This window comes from Haliotis cracherodii, unplaced genomic scaffold (assembly GCF_022045235.1).
Source record: "Haliotis cracherodii isolate W230 unplaced genomic scaffold, xgHalCrac1.p SCAF_3, whole genome shotgun sequence".
Taxonomy (NCBI): domain Eukaryota; kingdom Metazoa; phylum Mollusca; class Gastropoda; order Lepetellida; family Haliotidae; genus Haliotis; species Haliotis cracherodii.
Genome location: NW_027266286.1, coordinates 28688457 through 28707109, shown reverse-complemented (window position 1 = coordinate 28707109; position 18653 = coordinate 28688457). Strand labels below are relative to the sequence as shown.

General features: G+C 39.9%; 1 protein-coding gene across 3 annotated transcripts in view; it reads left to right on the top strand.

The window, feature by feature from the left end:
* The first annotated feature begins 8445 nt into the window (after nucleotides 1–8445).
* LOC139474694 (uncharacterized) overlaps nucleotides 8446–18653 on the top strand; it is a 48574-nt gene continuing 38366 nt past the window's right edge. For all 3 annotated transcript variants that reach the window (XM_071257793.1, XM_071257792.1, XM_071257790.1), the window contains exon 1: nucleotides 8446–8791. In XM_071257793.1, the coding sequence (XP_071113894.1) occupies nucleotides 8686–8791 (106 nt within the window). In that variant the 5' untranslated portion in view covers nucleotides 8446–8685. The remainder of the gene's footprint in view (nucleotides 8792–18653) is intronic.

Sequence of the window (18653 nt, the reverse complement as noted above, 5' to 3'; positions counted from 1 at the left end):
TAGGAGGGACATAGAAGGGACATAACTCATAAGAGCAACAGGTGGCGATACAGGAGCTATGAAATTCCAATGTAGTTCGGCAAGGGTGGAAACTGGACTTTAGTAGTCAGTAAACTCTTTTGCCTTGGGAAGATGAGCATGGTGTCACTATCAGTGTAAAGAAATGAATAATACAAGCATATTTTACAAATATTGTCTGAATTCGTTTCAATGTGAGCAGTGTTTCTTAAGCTTCTCTCATCGGTCTTGCAGAGTAACCTAGTGTATGCACAATTCTGTTATGTTGAACACATTTGGCAGAAGAAGAAAAAAAATGCTATTCAGATAAAAAAAATTCTCCCACTTTTCATTATTTAAGGATTGTCAAGAGATTTTAAACAAAACTGTCTTGTGTTTATTTGGAATACTTCTTGATGTGGTTGACCAGAAAAAAAGTATTGATGTGATGAAGACAATGTTATGTTTTTGCATTTTGTATTTCATTTCAGTGTGAATTTTCATTACCTATGTTTTCTTGAGTGATGGATGTCTACACGATGTGCTTTCATATAGAAGTAAAGGTAATGAAAAACAAATAAACACGTTACGACTAGTTTATGCCCATAATATTTTTCATATCATAATATTTCTATTCAACATACCTTGCCACATATGAACTTTATTGCATCTGTTATCTTCAGTGAAGATGCTAGTGTTTGGCTTGTGGGGAGAGTGTGATTCATGTATCTGTATTACAGGTGTATTGTATAATATATAGACGACATCACTATCAGAGGTCAGTGTTTATTGGGTGATACATTGGAACCTCCATAACCTGGAAATCAATGGCAGAAGGCAAACCAAACTGTCCTTAGTTGGTTCATTGGAAAAACCTCAGGATGGCTGGAGAGCTCTGTGGTTACAGAGTTTGCTAGGCATGACCAACACCTGAGTTTTACTATTCAAACCAGGATTTGTTTACAGGTGAGTACAATGTCTGAAGCCTGTTCTTGGTGACAGGGATTGAATCTTGCTTAAGCAGCATAAATTCACTCACTCATTCACCATAAAGTTCCACAATATCTACTGGTATGCAGGTGGTATGCGACCCATGAAGATCCGGGTTCAAAGGGATCTTCAGCAACCCATACTTGCTGTAAAGGGTGACTATGCTTGTCGTAAGAGGCGACTAATAGGATCGGGTAGTTAGGCTCTCTGACTTGGTTGATGCATGTCATTGTTTCCCAATTGCGTAGATCGAAGCTCATGATGTCCATCACTGGATTGTCTGGTCCAGACGTGATTATTTACAGACTGCCATTATATCGGTGGATTATTGCTGAGTGTGGTTTTAAACAACAAACAAACAAGATGCTATTGCTTCTGTTCTACAAACAAACAAACATGTGAGATGGAATAATGGACTTTATGCACCTGTTTTGTTACATTTGATTTTGAGTTTGTTCTACAACTTCTGTGCAACCATGTAATAAGGACAGAAGCGTAATAGGACTCAGGTACTACAGGATTTAGGATACAAAACAGCATGGTCACATGGTTATCCTTCTTGTTTGACATTTTCGTATTGCAAGCTATAATTCAAACAGACATTTTGTTGTTTCCGGGTATAATTTGAAGGTCACAAATATTCAAAACATTTCGTTTCCAATGTTAGTGAATAAATCTGTTTAATGTGATATGTGTGTTGTTCTTCTTAGACCTTGGATTAAACGGACTGTTTTAAGTTATTATATACACATGCACAAAAGTTAAGCGCCACCATATTCATAGTCTCTTGATTTCACGTATGGGAATCAGAAATACGAAATATGATGATGTATGACTGAATTCGTCCAGATGCCACAAGGAAAGCGTGCTTTACGTGTTGCTGCAGTTCCCCTACCCTATAAATAGTGAAATTCAAGTTTCAGACACGTGGTTGCATTTTGTTCCTGTGTGAGATTCCCCTTCCAAAAGAGGTTGAAAATCAGCCATGGTGAGGAGAAAGTTAACGAACGCTGAAAGATGGCAAGTGATAGGCATGAAAAATGCTGGCATGTCATGCAGGGCCATTGCAAGACAAATGGGTCGTCATCACAGTGTTATCACTCGTTTAATGGTCAAACATGGTCAAACCAATGATGTCAATGACAGGCATAGGTCTGGTAGGCCAAGAAAGACCTCTAACAGAGAGGATAGACGTCTTTTCAGGATAGTTAGACGAAATCCATTTGCCACTGTGTCTTTTCAGGATAGTTAGACGAAATCCATTTGCCACTTCAACAGATTTAAGACTGCAGTGGATTACCCATCAGAGACACTCGACGATGACCGTAAGGCGTCGCCTCAGAGCGGCTGGTTATAACGCCAGATGACCAGTAAAACGTCCTCAACTGACTGAGAGGCACATGCGGAATCGTTTGATATGGTGTCGTGCCCGTAGTCGATGGAACTTGGCCAACTGGAGAAGGATCCATTGGTCTGACGAGTGTCGAATGCTGCTACGAACTGTTGATGGTCGAATACGTGTTTGGAGGCAACGTAACACTCGTTTTGCACCAAGGAACATCCAGAAGACCTTGGCGGGGGGTCTGTCATGATATGGGGTTGTGTTTCCTTCGGCTGCAAACTTCCGCTGGTGACAATTCGTGGAAACCTGAATGGCCAACAATACCAAGATGCCGTTCTTCGTCCTGTGGTAGTCCCTCATTTTGACAACCATCCTCTTCAGACAAGACCTGTTTACATGGACGACAATGCTAGACCACACAGATCTCGGGCAGTTTTGGCTTATTTGCGCCAAGAAGCTATTGCCACTCTTCCTTGGCCGGCCTGTAGTCCGGATCTTAATCCGATTGAGCATCTCTGGGACATTCTTGGCCGGAAAATCAGACATCGTGATCCCCCAGTTCAAAATCTCTCTGGACTTGAAGCCGCACTTCATGAAGCATGGATCCGTTTGCCTCAGAGAAGCATTGAACGACTTGTAATGAGTAGGCGTAGGGTTGGAGCTGTGGTCAATGTCCGTGGATCATACACACGTTACTGACGTTTCTGTCTTGCAATAGACTCTGCACTCCCTAGGGTGTCTATGTGACACCTGATATGGCTTGCTGATATGACAGTTACATGAATAAACAAGTTTTTCAATGTTTTCTAATCCTTCAATTTCTGGTCTTCGGTAAAATTCCTTTCTGTTCATATTCTTTTGGAACACAAGATAAACTTGCTTTGGGCCACGTTTTGCATCACATGAGGTTTACATATACGGCTTATAACAGTCGTACATCTCGTTATAATAGTCATCATTAAGTGCCATAAGTAACAGCTCAAAAATATGGTGGGTGTCGCTTAACTTTTGTGCATGTGTATATATGCTTGATGTGTACATGGGCTGCTACGTCAGCCATGCGAGATCCACTGGACATGACTTAGAATACTAGATTCAGAGTCATCCTCGAATACCCAGTGTATTTTTTCCCCTGGCATATATTGCGGGGAGATATAGTCATCATCTGGTCTGTCTGTCCGTCTGTATTTTGTTTCCGGAGCGTCCGTAATTTATTTCCGGAGCAAAGCGTGAAAACCGTGAAAGCTGTTACATCCAAACTTGGTACATATAATAATCATTGGCTGAAGTGTTGATTCCGGGGTAGAATAGGTCTTCAGCAACCCATGCTAGCTGTAAAAGGCGACTATGCTTGTCGTAAAAGGCGACTAACGGGATCGGGTGGTCAGCCTCGCTGACTTGGTTGATTCATGTCATCAATTCCAATTGCGTGGATCGATGCTCATGATATCAATCACTGGATTGTCTGGTCCAGACTCGACTATTTACAGTCCGCCGTCATATAGCTGGAATATTGCTGAGTGCGGCGTTAAACAACAACAAACCAAACCATTCCTGAATGAAACATGTTGTACCACTGTAATCCTTCAATGTATGATGGCAGTATCCTTTGCAGGCATTCTTCAGTTTTGATACGGGGCGGTCGGGTAGCCTAGTGGTTAAAGCGTTCGCTCGTCACGCCGAAGACCCGGGTTCGATTCCCGACATGGGTACAATGTGTGAAGCCCATTGCTGGTGTCCCCCGCCGTGATATTGCTGGAATATTGCTGGAATATTGCTGGAATATTGCTAAAAGCGGCGTAAAACCCCACCCACTCACTCACTCAGTTTTGACACCTTCTATCTGTGTTGCCAGGAACAGCAAAATTGAAGATCGGGTAGTTAAAATATGAGACCTGGTTTCTGTCAGAGTTGCTTGTGCTGTTGATCACTGGCCACCCCTGGAGTATTTATTGCTGGCCTTGATATAGTTATAAAAATGGCGTTAATCAAGCTAACTCACTCGCTCACTTATTTCTGCCTTCTGGCAATCAATCAACCCTCGTATTGTATTTGCTTGTTATAATTTTAGGTATATGATATATGATTAAATAATAACGTTTCGTTGCGATGGGTTACCCTAGTAGTTAGAACGTTCGCTTGGCACACCGAAAACCCAGGTTCGATTCCCTACATCAGTACAATGTGTCCCACCCTGTGATATTGTTGGAATACTTCTAAAAGTGGCGTAAAATCATACTCACTCACTAACTCAGGTGATAAATTTTTTTTGGTTCATACCCACGTCACGAACAACCAGATTTGGTGATCTCTGCTTTGCACGAGCAGCTCCAATGTTGTGGAACAGCTTACCACTTGACATCAGAAGTTCCCAAGACCTGGGCAGCTTCCAGAGCAGACTGAAGACCTGCCTCTTCAGGAACACTTGCTTGTTAGGGTTAGGGTTAGGGATTCCTGCCAGCGCTTTTGAGCAGTTTTCTTAACTGGATACCAGCGTTTAATAAATGCTTAGTTATTATTATATTATTATTAGTTACGTTTCACGGTGTCCCCTGAGCCTATTATAGGCTGGCTGAATTGTGGTTATATTTATATTTCTTTATATAGCCATTGTAAACCATCACTAATAAACCCTCTGTATGTCTGTTTGTCAAAGCAGGGATATTTGACACAAATGAACAGATTTGATTGAAGCAGCACTAATTGGTAGGATTAATTGCGAAAAGAGAAAACAGGACAACAGTTTCGTGTTCAATATTTTGTCTAAATGGAAACATGAAATGTGTTGCAGGCGTTTTTTTTGTCATGCATTGAACATGAAATCAAATATGTCGCCATTCATGTTACATGAAACTTAACTTTGCTCATGGGTCTAAGACATATGACCTGCATTTTGCCCCGAAATCCCAAATGGATTATGTGCATAGGAAATATCACATGCTTTTTACAAGAACCAAAACCTGAATTATGTGCATAAGACATATCACATACATTTTACAATCCATCAAAGATTAAATGCAATAGAAATATCAAACATGGATTATGTGCCTTTAAATAGAAAGATGACATGCATTTTACATGAAATCAAACATAGACCATGTGCCAAACTATGCCGTGCGTTTTAAATGAAATCCAAAAAAGGATGTGATTAAAACAGATGTCAGGCATTTTACATGAAATCCAATATTGAAATGGTTCATTCATTTAATGCGAAATCCGCCATGGATTAAGCGCCTTAGAAACATCCCTTGTATTGTACTTAAAAGCCAACAGTTATTATGTGCATAAGAAATCTGGCCTACATTTTACATAAACACCAGGATGAATTATGTGCCTCAGGAATATCACTTGCATTGTAGATGAAATGCAACATAGATTATATGCCTTAACAAATGCCGTGCATTTTATAAGAATCCAACACAGGGCCTTGTCCTTTGTTTGTTTGCTTGTGTGTTGTTTAACGCCGCACTCATCAATATTCCAGCTATATGACGGCGGTCGGTAAATAATCGAGTCTGGACCAGACAATGCAGTGATTGACATCATGAGCATCGATCCACGCAATTTGGGATCGATGACATGCATCAACCAAGTCAGCGAACCTGGCCACCCGATCCCGTTATAGTCGCCTCTTACGACAAGCATAGTCGCCTTTTAGGGCAAGCATGGGTTGCTGAAGACCTATTCTACCCCGGATCTTCGCGGGTCCAGGACCTTGTCGACAGAAATTAGCCAAGCATTATATTTTTCATCAACATATTACATTAATGCAAAAGTTGAGTACAGTGTAGATATCGCTTGATCTCTCCAAACGATATCTCCTGTGGGAGTCAGTTTTGGATGATAAAATTGTATCTCTCATGGTAAATTGGAAAATAAATTACATTCTCTACTAATCAGAGTTTGCTTCAAAGGAAGGAGTCCGAAATGTTATTTTATCACAATTTTAATGGAAGCGGGCAATTTGTTAAAACGGAAAGTAACTCTACTCAAGGCATATTCAGAGAGACAATATGCGAGTTGCTGGATTTCTTGATTGACAATATCTTTGTCAACTGTTAAGATAGAACATTTAGACAAGTAGCAGTCATGGGTACTACGTGTGCTGATCTGTTTCTCTTTGCCGACGAAAGGGATTGTTTTACTACTTCTCCCCATGTTGCAAGGCATTTTTTTAAATATTTTTTTTTAAGACCGTCAGTTAATGACAAACTCTGAAAATCCTGATATGATCCAATCTGTTTCTGTATTCTTAAAACTTGTCTTTATAATGAGGAATGTGTAACTTGATTTAAAATCTGATCATGTACATCACGTGACAAATGTTAATATCAAATCTGCATTGTACTATGGGCCGTGATGCCTAAAATACTAAATAAACTGTCTGTCTGTTTTACTACTTTAGTTATAGAAAGGAAGGATACATTGCCAAGACGTTCAACCTCAGTTTCAGATATATAGATGATCTCATTTCTTTCAACAATGCCAAGATATATGAGTATGTTCGTCTTATCTCTTCGCCAGAGTTGGAATACTGAGAAGCCGTATTCAGTGTCCTATCTGGATCTGTACACAGAAACTCAAAATGATGGCAACATCTGAACCAAACTGGGATGATTTTCATTTTTCGATCAACAATTTGTCTTTCATGTCGAACAATACACCACCAGCTCCAGCTTATGGCGTCTACATTTCTCAGCTGCGATACTTAATCGCATGTACATATTATTTAAATTTCATGGATAGACACATTTTGCTTACCGCTAAGTTTTTTAATCAAGGTTTCACCATGAAAGCCTGGTTAAGTCATTCCAGAAATTTTGTGGAAGATATTCATTGGATTTTGCTAAATATGACACGTTGTTTGGCAACATGATGCGCCATGCTACCCCATACTATTAACTTTACAGGGGATTTTCACATCTCCCTACTCATGGGCACTTACTTTAATGGGTCGGGTGTTCAAACTTGGTGACATGGCTGACAGCGTGATACTGCTCATGATATACTGATCACTGGATTGTCTGGTCCAGACTCGACTGTTTACAGTGCGCCGTCGTATGGCAGAAGTACTGCTGGGTACTATACGGCGTCAGGCAATAAACAGTTACTTCTTTTAATGAAAATTGTGTGAGTGGTGGGTGGTGCGGTAGTTTAGAACATGCGTACTCTTTCCCCGAACACCGGGTGCCATCACCGATTGTCAGTTATCCATTCATGACTTTCATAACTACTGTGCCTTTTACGCACTATGGAATCGGTTTTGGCTGCCGTGATAATCGAGAATTATTCTCTTATTGAATTACCAAAGAAATATGCAGAGATGAGATCTACAATTAATTGCCGAAGAAATATACCAAGTACTTTACATGAAATCTAACGAAAATGATATTTCTTATGTGCTTTCAAATCAGACAAGATAATGCTCTACTAACATTGATACAACTTTTTCAAAGATGTATAACACATCGTCCGGCCAATGAGGCCTTTGTGAAACAATCATATCAATAATAATACAGTAAAAGCATTCAACGTGCTAAAATATCAATACATGTTAAAACAGTCATTGTGATTCCTTAAACTCTCATTAACCCTCATTAGCTAAGTGATTGTTTTCCCTCAAGACGCCATTGTTCATTCCATGAAAGAGAAAATCGCCAACAATGTGTACAAGGCCAAATGTGTCTCACGTCGCCAATAACAGAACGCATGCATGCACTAACAGAACGGCTTCAATCCTATGTATCTTATTGTAAACCACACCATACTCAGTGCATAATTTACCATTCATCTGTTCAAAACTGGTTTAGCGATTTCATTCATAATAGTTATTTGTGATGTCGAATCTTCGATCCCTGTGCCCTCTCGATACGTGCCGATTGAGACGAGTCATCATTCAATCTTGAATGATTTATGACAACACAACAACAATCATAACGATATAAAAACACTCAGTCATGACGCCACGCATTGACCTGCCAAACCCATTAAAGCAAATCTATATTTTAACAAAGTGAAGCAGTATTCACTCAACACCCGTATTAGGACGGGCTCGTTTGTGAAGGGATTTGGATATAAGCTCTTAGTTACAGGCATCGAGCGTCACAGATCGCGGTGTTTACGGGTGTGCTGGTTTAGTCCATGTGGGGGGATCACTTTTGTTTTCGAATATCTGGAGTTTCTGCTTCCTTAATACTTACAAATACCTGGATTTAACAAGCGTACAGAGAACGGATTAGGGGGAGCATGCTCAACCCTGCTGCTCAGTGACAGGCGACTGGGTCTGGCGTGGAAACGTGTCGTCTGCTACTCGTGGCAGAAGTGTCCAGTTGGCGGGATCAACTTGTGCAATAAACATGGATGAGACGGATACCGCGGCAACCAACTGTCAGAGTGATAGCAACATGGAAGAAGATAAATGTCTGCGAGAGAATGTTACAGTAAACGGCGATGACCTTAAAGGTAAACAAACTGTCGGCCAAGTGGCAAAACTGCTGATCAATACAAGTCTTATGACGATAGTAAACAGTAATTAATGTAATTTTTACATTAACTATGATGAAACATTCTTCATCTCGATATTACGATCACCAAACAAAAAGTTCAAGTGCGAGTGGTTCCAATGTGTACGAAACGAAAGGTGTTTGTTTTATTAACTAAATTTAGTTTATAATGATGACGGTTTAATGTGTGCTAATCTTGATCACTTTTATGAGTGGAATAACATGAGGAATTTTACTCTGATTGGACATTCAGTTACATGGCTTCTCTGACCCAAAATACAGCCTGTGTTACCAACAACGCGAGCGTGTAACAATAGTGTATTAAATTATCTATATTAATTTTACCTGAGGCCACCACATCTTCGCGTTTACCGACGTCCAAAATCTTCCTCAGTTACATTATATATAATAAACGTTTGTCATATAAATGAATGGCTTCGACAGTAAAAACACTTATATACATACAAAATGCTTTATTCCAAGTTCTTCGGGGAGATGAGAATTAAACGCACACTGATCCGTAACTAGGGTAGTAATATGTCCTGCCCTTTGAGCTGGCGTATGTGTGGAATCTACATAAACATTTTATTGTAATATATATTATTATTATGTTCTACAGCGCCGCTACTTGTTTGTATTGAACACAAAATTGGTTACGTGGCGCCGTGTCAACTATGCCGTCACAAATGTTTGCGTTCATAACGCGATAGCGAGACCCTTTGTTCCCCATTAAATCTCAGCGTTCCTGTCAACATACACCCCATGTAGCATTGAATCACCGTCGATAAAGCAGATCGATAATGATCCATTTGTTCCGACAGGTGTGTCAGTGTGACTGTGTTAGAACCGTATAAAGGTGTCTGTTCCCCTGGATAAAGAAAGACGCAGGTGCCCTCAGTTGGCTTAACCTTACATAAGCGTACACTCAGAACAGGGACCGCCTATGTCAGCTCGGGATAAATTGGGTGGGAGTCGGTGAATGTTGATTAATGCCGCAGTCGACAATGTCCCCACTATATCGAGTCCAGACAGGCTAACGACTGACAACATGGGTGCTCCACGCCGTCGGGTGCGATGACATATAATCAGCTAAGGTCCACTAGCACAAAGCGATCTTAGCGCTATGACAATCGTATCGCCCATTCGACTTACGATAGTCGTAGAGCTAAGATCGCTTTGTGCAAGTGGATCCAGGTCGCGTATTGTGACCACCCGATCCTCAATTAAGTCAGAATTATGAAACACCAAAGCTGTTTAACTCGTATGGTACGCCGATTATTCACCAACCCGTACACAAAAATGTTTCATTCCACACGAATACTGTTTGGTAATACCGCTGAGTTTGCAAATGAGAAATGCAACTATTTCCGCACGAACATTGTCGTTTACCTTCATTATCCAGTCAGCTTTTGCGTTTCAAAATCGCGTGCTCCTTCTCATTCTGTGTAATTAGCTAAGCGTGTAAAGTGCGGCTCTCATTTCCCGCAAGATGTTTAAGCAGTGGACTAATCTCTTTAGAATTACAACTTCAAGGTCACTGGTCCATAATCTGTTCTGTCAGTGTGATCTATGGGGTCTTAACGCCGTATAATTACCCATTGTTGTTGTTTAATGCTGAATGTGGTACACTGATCCTGTTAGAATGTGTGCAATCAGGTCATGGCAATAGATCAAGAAACATATACGCCTACAATAGACCTACTTGCACAAAGCTATCCTATGGCTACGACTTTGATAATGTATATGTGTTGTGTTTGTTTGTTGTTTCACGCCGCACTCAGCAATATTCCAGCTATATGACAACGGTCTCTAAACCACACAATCCAGTGATTGATATCATGAACATCGATCCACGTAATTGGGATACGATGACATGTATCAACCAAGTCAGTGAGACTGACGACCCGATCCCGTTAGTCGCCTCTTACAACAAGCATATTCGCCTCTTACAACACGCATGGGTTGCCGAAGACCTATTCTATCCCGGATCTTCACGGTCGTTACGCTGTGATCACCTGTGCAAGTAGACAGGGGTGTAGTTAGACTAACGCTTATTCTCTGAAAATATGTAATTTTGATAAACACCATTTAAATTTAAAAGGGGCCCAAGTGAGATGGGGAATTCAAACCTGTGAAAACTCTAGACTTGCTTCATTAAGAGTTATAGCATACTTTGTCCAAGAAAATTCTTGAAAAAATGTATTTTGCCTCAGACTGTTGAAAAATAGAACGAAATTGTCTGCCACAAAAATGCAAGGTGTTTTTCTTTTCAAAATATTCAGACTCATAATTTAATCAAAAAAATATATCTGGTTTTGCAGCTGAGAGTTGAAAAATATCTAATCTCCATGCAAAATCCCATGACCCCCGTCAGAATATCAAATGGTCGGGTCCTTATACTTGGGGCTGGGCGGAAAGGGAAATACAATGTAGTATGGTTCATCGACTGAGACAGACTAATGCGAAGTGTGCAGTTCCAGTTGGTTGGCGAGATTACCGGCGAAACACTTAAGACGATTGTTATTAATTAGGCGTAATTTTAGCTGATCGTATTATGATTTACACATACGCTAGACAATAGATGGGATTTAGGAACAAAACGCATGTCCTCAGACAATAATTTGATCTTTTAGTTAATGGTTTGGCTATCCCAGGCGGATTACATATATATCCTCGTGTAAGTCTGTACAGGGGGTTTAGTATTACCCCCAGTGATTAAATACTCTCCAGGCTTCGCTTGCGACATTTGTGTAGGCGTCACCATTCACGTACTCAACGTCTACCGAAAGGCAAACGTAAGTTTGATCATATTAGTTTATTGATAACTGGACGCTGCTGCTGCTGCTGCTGTAGTCTTGTAGAAACTAGACTTTGATATAGGTTGATATAGGCTAATGGACACGCATTCGGGAAGCTGCTGCTGATGATATTGACTATATTGCTGGACAAAATTGATCAATCCTCTGTTTACAACAAAGTAAGTACTTAAGTAAGCTTAAGTACTTACATGTATACTGGGGTAGAACAGAGAATCACACTTTCAATGTTCATTTTCTTTCTGACTGCTGTATATGTAGTACTCAAAAGAAGTTAAGGATCACTCGATTCTTTCATATTATATATGGTTTGGCATGGCATGAGTATTGCTCAGTCTCGCTGACTTGCAATTGGTTGATGCATGTCACCGATCCCAATTGCGTGGATCGATGCGTGGATTGTCTGGTCCAGACTCGATTATTTACAGACCGCCGTCATATAGCTGGAATATTGTTGAGTGCGGCGTAAAACAACCAACCATCCAACCAACTATTGCTGGTTATTTGTAAGAATCGGGCATGACATGGCGTCTCAGATTAACTATTGCTGTAGTGTTATGAAAGAATCGGATACTCTTCTTTTGAGTAATATTTATATATATAACATGTGACGTGAAAACGATCAGAAATTACTTGGCAGAATTTGAATAGTTAAATTTGAATCTCATAATAACATTTGAAAATATCTTCTGAAATCTTTGAAACCCACCAAGAGCCTATACACAAGAACATGTTGCATCTTCAGTGATAAGGAGCGTTTTGAATGGGGTACTGAAAAATACAATATCAAAATTAGGAACTTTATACTTATCTATTGTACAAATGTTATTTTACGTTTATTGATATGCAGAGAAACTTTTCCACTCAGTTGGTTTTATCAGATATATGTTTTTATTTAAAAAAAATCTAATCTGATTTTAACTTTATAAAACTATTTTGTTTCTTGCATAATACACAACTGAATACGGGTATCTTAGACATCTTATCTTTGAAAATAAATAAATTTTCCTTTTTCGGCACAAAACATTTCAAACATGGTAGGGGTCACGTGGGTGCATATTCATTTCTTACTCCAGTATTCATAGAACCAATTTATTTTTACACACAATTACCCAGCCACAGATTACTTTTTACAAAATGTTGCTGGGTGATGGTTAGATAGACATGATCATATTTAACAATAGTTCTTTAATTTCTCAATTACATAAAAACAAACTCGGTATACTTTCTTTTGACCCTTAGTTTATTTACATTTAGTCACGATCAGTTTTGTGTCGGAGCATGCATTAGTTTTGATGATACGTTACCTCCATGGAACCATCGTGATTTGAATACATATAGTCTGATCTGTAGACATAGAGCCACTTACATGCCATGTAGCATTTTGTTGTTGGTTATGCGATACAGACGCAATTCCAAATCCATTTTTCGTATAGAACCACCCAAAACTGTCCAAAGTGTTCAAGCTGTAAAGACGATACTCCAAAAATATTCATTGAATCAGATATGCAAAACAAATGTCCAGTGCAACGTTAGAGAGCAGCTTTACATTCTCTCCAAACAAAATATATGTTCTCGCTAGCTCGAGACTGATATCTTTTAAACATAAAGAAAAAAAACCGATCACCAAACCTGTTTGAAGTGAACAAAACCATAGCCTAAAACGTTGTAATGACAGTCATAAACTGTACTGAACGAGCCCTAGATTCCCTCTCTTCGCGCTCGCCAAGATATTAACTTCCCCAGATCCAATGGCTATGTGTCGGCGGGCTCAATCTGAATACTTATACGGGCAGGGCATCACGGCATTACAACACCAAACACCATTAGTCTTATATGAGATCTCTTTATCAAGTCCCATGCGAATTCCTACCAGTGCTATCCCATCAGGCCTGTTCATACCTGCGCCCAGTGACAGAAAGTTCAATGAAGGGTCACGTGATATGCGATTGCTCCGTTGCAGCAGAAGACAGTGGGCACTGTCTTAGGCCTGTCGTGTGAAAATACGCGTTTTTGTTTGGAAATCCCTGGATTATCAGTCATCTTGTGTTAAGTAACAGTCAGGTATGTATTAAAACGTTTATCTATCAGGTGTGATATATGTCGTATCGCATAGCTTTATATTGTAGAGATGGAGAAATGTCGTCTGCTCAGACCCGCGGTTTCTATCGGTGGCAGACGTCAATTAAGATTAATGGTCACCTGGTGGAAGTATAATCGATTAATGAGTTTACGAAAGGTGTTCCTGTTGGCGGGTGGCACGATATTGGAGTATAAAACTTCGTTACATTGCATTCAAAGCAATAAAATGCTTGTTAGACAGTTCATTCTCAGCGGGGTTTTAACTTTTGGTAGATTATACTATGATGAAACGTCTCCTTAATCATGTAGATTTCACCATGGCGCTTAATTCGTACCGTTGTATTATATTTATATGTTGAGATGATCAGTTGAGAAACTCAAAATATTGAATTATCCAAATGATATATTGTTTTGTCTGTTGCTTATATTTTGTATGTTTCTTTATGGGGGCAGATAAAGGAAACATAATGTATCTTTTTTAATTCCTTTGTTATTAAGAAACTTATATGATGAAGTAGATGTATGTACATTGGTCAAATCGCTGAATACTTCAATATAATATTGCTCTTCACATGTTTTTGCATGTGATAAACCCAACGTATACAAGCCAGATGCATTCATATGTATGAGCGGATAATATGCCTGTGTGTTCTTTTCACAATCCAGGGTCAGTCTGACTATTTGCAATATGCATCTGCGTCATTGCACGTTATGACGCATGCTATATACAAGACAACACTCCATAGAAAGCTAAAGAGCAGGTTTTTAGTAAAAAAAAAAGACCGCGTGACATCAAGGTTCATTCTGACAAAAGTTGAACTCACAATTTTAATTTGAGATAAGATACCAATCTGTGTATCATACCGATAGTACACAGACGCGTGAGACTGGTACAAAATGGATAAAATCGTTAGAGTTTTAAGAATCCGCTGTGCAACACATCCTTCTGAAAAAAAACACGAGTATGAAGGCTCTTATCACCCTCTCGTGCACAAGAATAGGTTGATAAGCACATTATTATCTGTACATATGTACGTTGAAGGTGCCCCCTTTCGCGATCACTGAAATCGTTCTACATAAAGTGTTTTTATATATTCAATGCCACTTTCCTTGTCAATTGGGCTTAAACAACGTTTGATGGATCACCAATAGGTACAGTATGTCAATATCGTACGAGTATTGGATCAACCAAGCACAAAGAGTTTGTTTGCCGTTTTACTTAGTCATATTGTCCGAGCACTGTATAAGAACATTAATTCGAAAGTAAAGTTATACTTAATGGACTGTTTTTGCTAGTCTATGACAGCCACGATGGAATTCAGAGCATTGTTTGATCAATCAAGACTAAATTTAGTGGTGAAATGTGACACCTCTCCTTACCGTGTGTACCTGTCATGCGTCCTATTGGCATAAGATATCGGCTTAAACTTAACAAAGCTATGTCCATGAAGTACTGACACCACAGGCGAATATATGATATTGTATCTGTATATTAAAGAGGAAGTATGTTTCATGATCTAATGCCCATTTTCAGTCAGATTCTAGACGCTGTGATTTTGCCGTATGATACTGAGACATTGTTTCTGTGTAATGAGGGATCATTAACTTCTAGATTGATATACATGTGTACATAATAGCTTTTCAGTTAGTAATGAAACAATGCGGGGTTCAACCGACTTGAATCTAACTTGAGCCAGGACAACCCATCGACCGGGTCTGGTCTCCCTTCCATGAGTGAGTAAAAAATTAACGTCGCATCGGCATCTACCTTTAAGCGAACATCTGTATTAATTTTGTCATATAGAAAACCAGTGTTAGTAGTGTAAATGACTACTCACACTATCAACCAGACCACAACTGAGAGGGTTAAGATTCATCCATCCTAACGCTCTTCGTGTTTCCTTGCACAAGGTAACCTCAGTTAAGTTCCACCCTTGAGACTTATAGGTTGGAATTAGGGTTACTTCAGACTAAAGCGACCCAGCGGCAAAGTGATCTTAGCGCTACGACTGTCTTAAGTCTCTGTTAAAGTATGGGAGTTACGATCTCCTTGGAGCTACGGTTGCTTCGTGGAACGTTAACATGGCGTCACGCCAGCCATGGGTTCGAACCGTAAGTTACGTTCATTGTAGGCTAGGGTAAAATCGTGCTAAGATTAAGAATACGACCAGTTTTGTGCAAAGCTTGAGGTTGCACCGTGAATGGGACCCCAGAAGGTTCCCTGCCAAATGACCTCAGCGCAATTGACTACCGCAACTCCCTTACTTTGATTTATGAAGGTAGTGCTTGGGGGTGAGGGGAGCTGGAATTTTGTTTAAAAGAAAATATTTTGTTCCAGATAAAACAGGAATAAAATTGCTTTCTGGTTTTAAGAAAAACAACAACAAGTTGTTTATTGGACAAACTGGAATAAAAACAACCCCACCCTCCCCGAATATTCAATGGCAGGTCCATAAGGTTGCTTTGTTTGTGGACAGTGTGTATCCAATGCTCCCCGACTCTACACACCCCTACTCCCTGGAACTCCAGCGTCACTGCCCCAACATTATAAAGAAGTAGGGTAACATTCAGGGATTATCCTATGATTAACAATTATTCATGATATATATCAGCCCTTATGTTCATTTTACTTTTGTCCAAACCGGCATGCATGATGCTAGTCACGAATGACTTCATTATACGCACTGTGCCCACCACTCCATGCAAACTTACCGTATGAAAGGTTTCATTATAAACACAAGGACTACTACACTATGTACAGAAGCTGTATGAAGGAACGCCGCCTTGTCGTCATTATATACGAGTTCTCCTTGGGGGATTTACAACCAGGGAATAACTATATTGGCTCCAGATAAACACTACACAATTGTATTGCAAACCTAGGCTGACTTTGCATAACCGATTGTACACACCAACAGGTCAACAGCCAAAACGCTCTTATTAATATCCCCTCGAGTGAATTACAAGCCAACGTGCGGTGTGTGTGATTGTTTTGTTGACAACTGACAAGGATTACACACGGATTATATATCAAAGATGTTTGCTGAAACTCTTTTGAAGTAAATGCTGTCATCAATGCCACGGAGGACAAAGGGTATTGTCTGTACATAGAGCTGGAACAGTATTGTTGTCCAACGTAAGGCATTGTTTTTGTCTCTTGGTAATACACATTTGAACATCTTTGCAAAATAATTTGTTTTCCATAATAATATGCTGGAACAAGTATCTATTTCTTAAATGTCAAATTTGTATTTGCTGTAGACAGTGTTCCGCTTTTCTACAAACAAGATATGTCCAAAGCAAAACGTTGGGAAATGGGTATTGCGTGGTATAACATTACCCATCCTCGATTGTCCAGTGTATTATCTCCACTCTATTCTGATAAATACCCTGAACCCATCCGTCACCATAGTCCCGCTGCAGCGACGTCACAATTTCCATTGTCCCTATCTGTAAACTTTGAGAGCAATTTGTTTGAAAGACTTTTTTAACATCATGTAATTCCAATCCGGCTCAAGACGGATGATGGTAGCGAATGGGCCAAAGGTATTTATCAAAAGAGTATGGCCATATAATATCATGGATAATCGAAGATAACCATGACCCAACGGGGTACCCACCTCTATTGTGCATAGTCAATGCCCGCAAAGAACAAGAGACGTTTTGTGCTCCTCTGACCCCCGGGACTCCGGATCAGTGTGGGACCCTAGAAACCCGTGCTTGTCGTAACAGGTGTCTAACTGGAACGAGTGGTCAGGCTAAGACTCGGCTGATTGCGTGTCATAACACAATGACGGCGTGGATCCTCGCTCATGATATCAATCACTGGTTAGTATGGTCCAAACTCGATTATTTGCAGGCTGCCTTCATATTGCTGAGTGCATCCAGTATGGCCCTGTCTTACAGTGCCGTTATATTTGTGAGTGAGTGAGTGATTGAGTGAGTGAGATTGGTTTTACGCCGCTTTTAACAATATTCAAGCAATATCACGGCGGGGGACACCAGGAATGGGCTTCACACATTGTACCCATGTCGGAATTCGAACCCGGGTCTTCGGCATGACGAACGAACGCTTTAACCTCTAGGCAACCCGACCGCCCCCGTTATATTTGTAGTCAGATATATGAAGTAATTCCTGCATACTGAGTTCCACTATGTCCTATGCATGGTTACAAGCAATCTTCTTTAAATGTTTGTATACTATAGGGTAGTATCAAATTACGCAGAAGAAATACAATCGTACCCTAAGTTCGTGGGCTTTATCGCATGTACACTATCAACAGCTAGCTATGCCATCGTTGACTTTCTTTGCATCTTTAATAACTCCTAAATGTGTTTAACACATACCTGTTATCAAAAAGGCTTGCTACTCCAAACCTCCTAATGTTATTCCTGAAACGTTCCTGGCACAACTTCGAGATTTATGATAACCCTTGAGAACGAAAGCCCTATGTTGTATTATGCATTCCTGAGACCTCGGGCACGGTACCTACAGAACAACAGTTCGCTGTCAATGTATGCTTCAGATCTTCTAGGAGACATGCAGCCAAACACTCACTGGGGGTGGACATATTTAGGGCGCATTCTCCTTTCAAGGAGGCCAATCTGAGCCTTCAGGAATACCAGTGGTCATATTTCATCAACTGATTAAACTCACTAGCCTAATATTCGGGGTAATTTCAAGGACTGCATATGGTTAGTTTGGTAAAACGTAATTAAGAGATTACCATAAAGAAATCTGGTTTTAGTTTTGTTATGGCAGCAAAAAATAGGATAATAATAAAGACGTTTCAACAAGATAAGTAAACATATTTCTTCGAGTTATTTTCATGGCGTATGATTGGTTTTTAACAATTGTTCGTCGTTCTGGTGTCTCAGAAACTGTAATTTAGACAATAGGATGATCTCACATTTTTGTTTCTA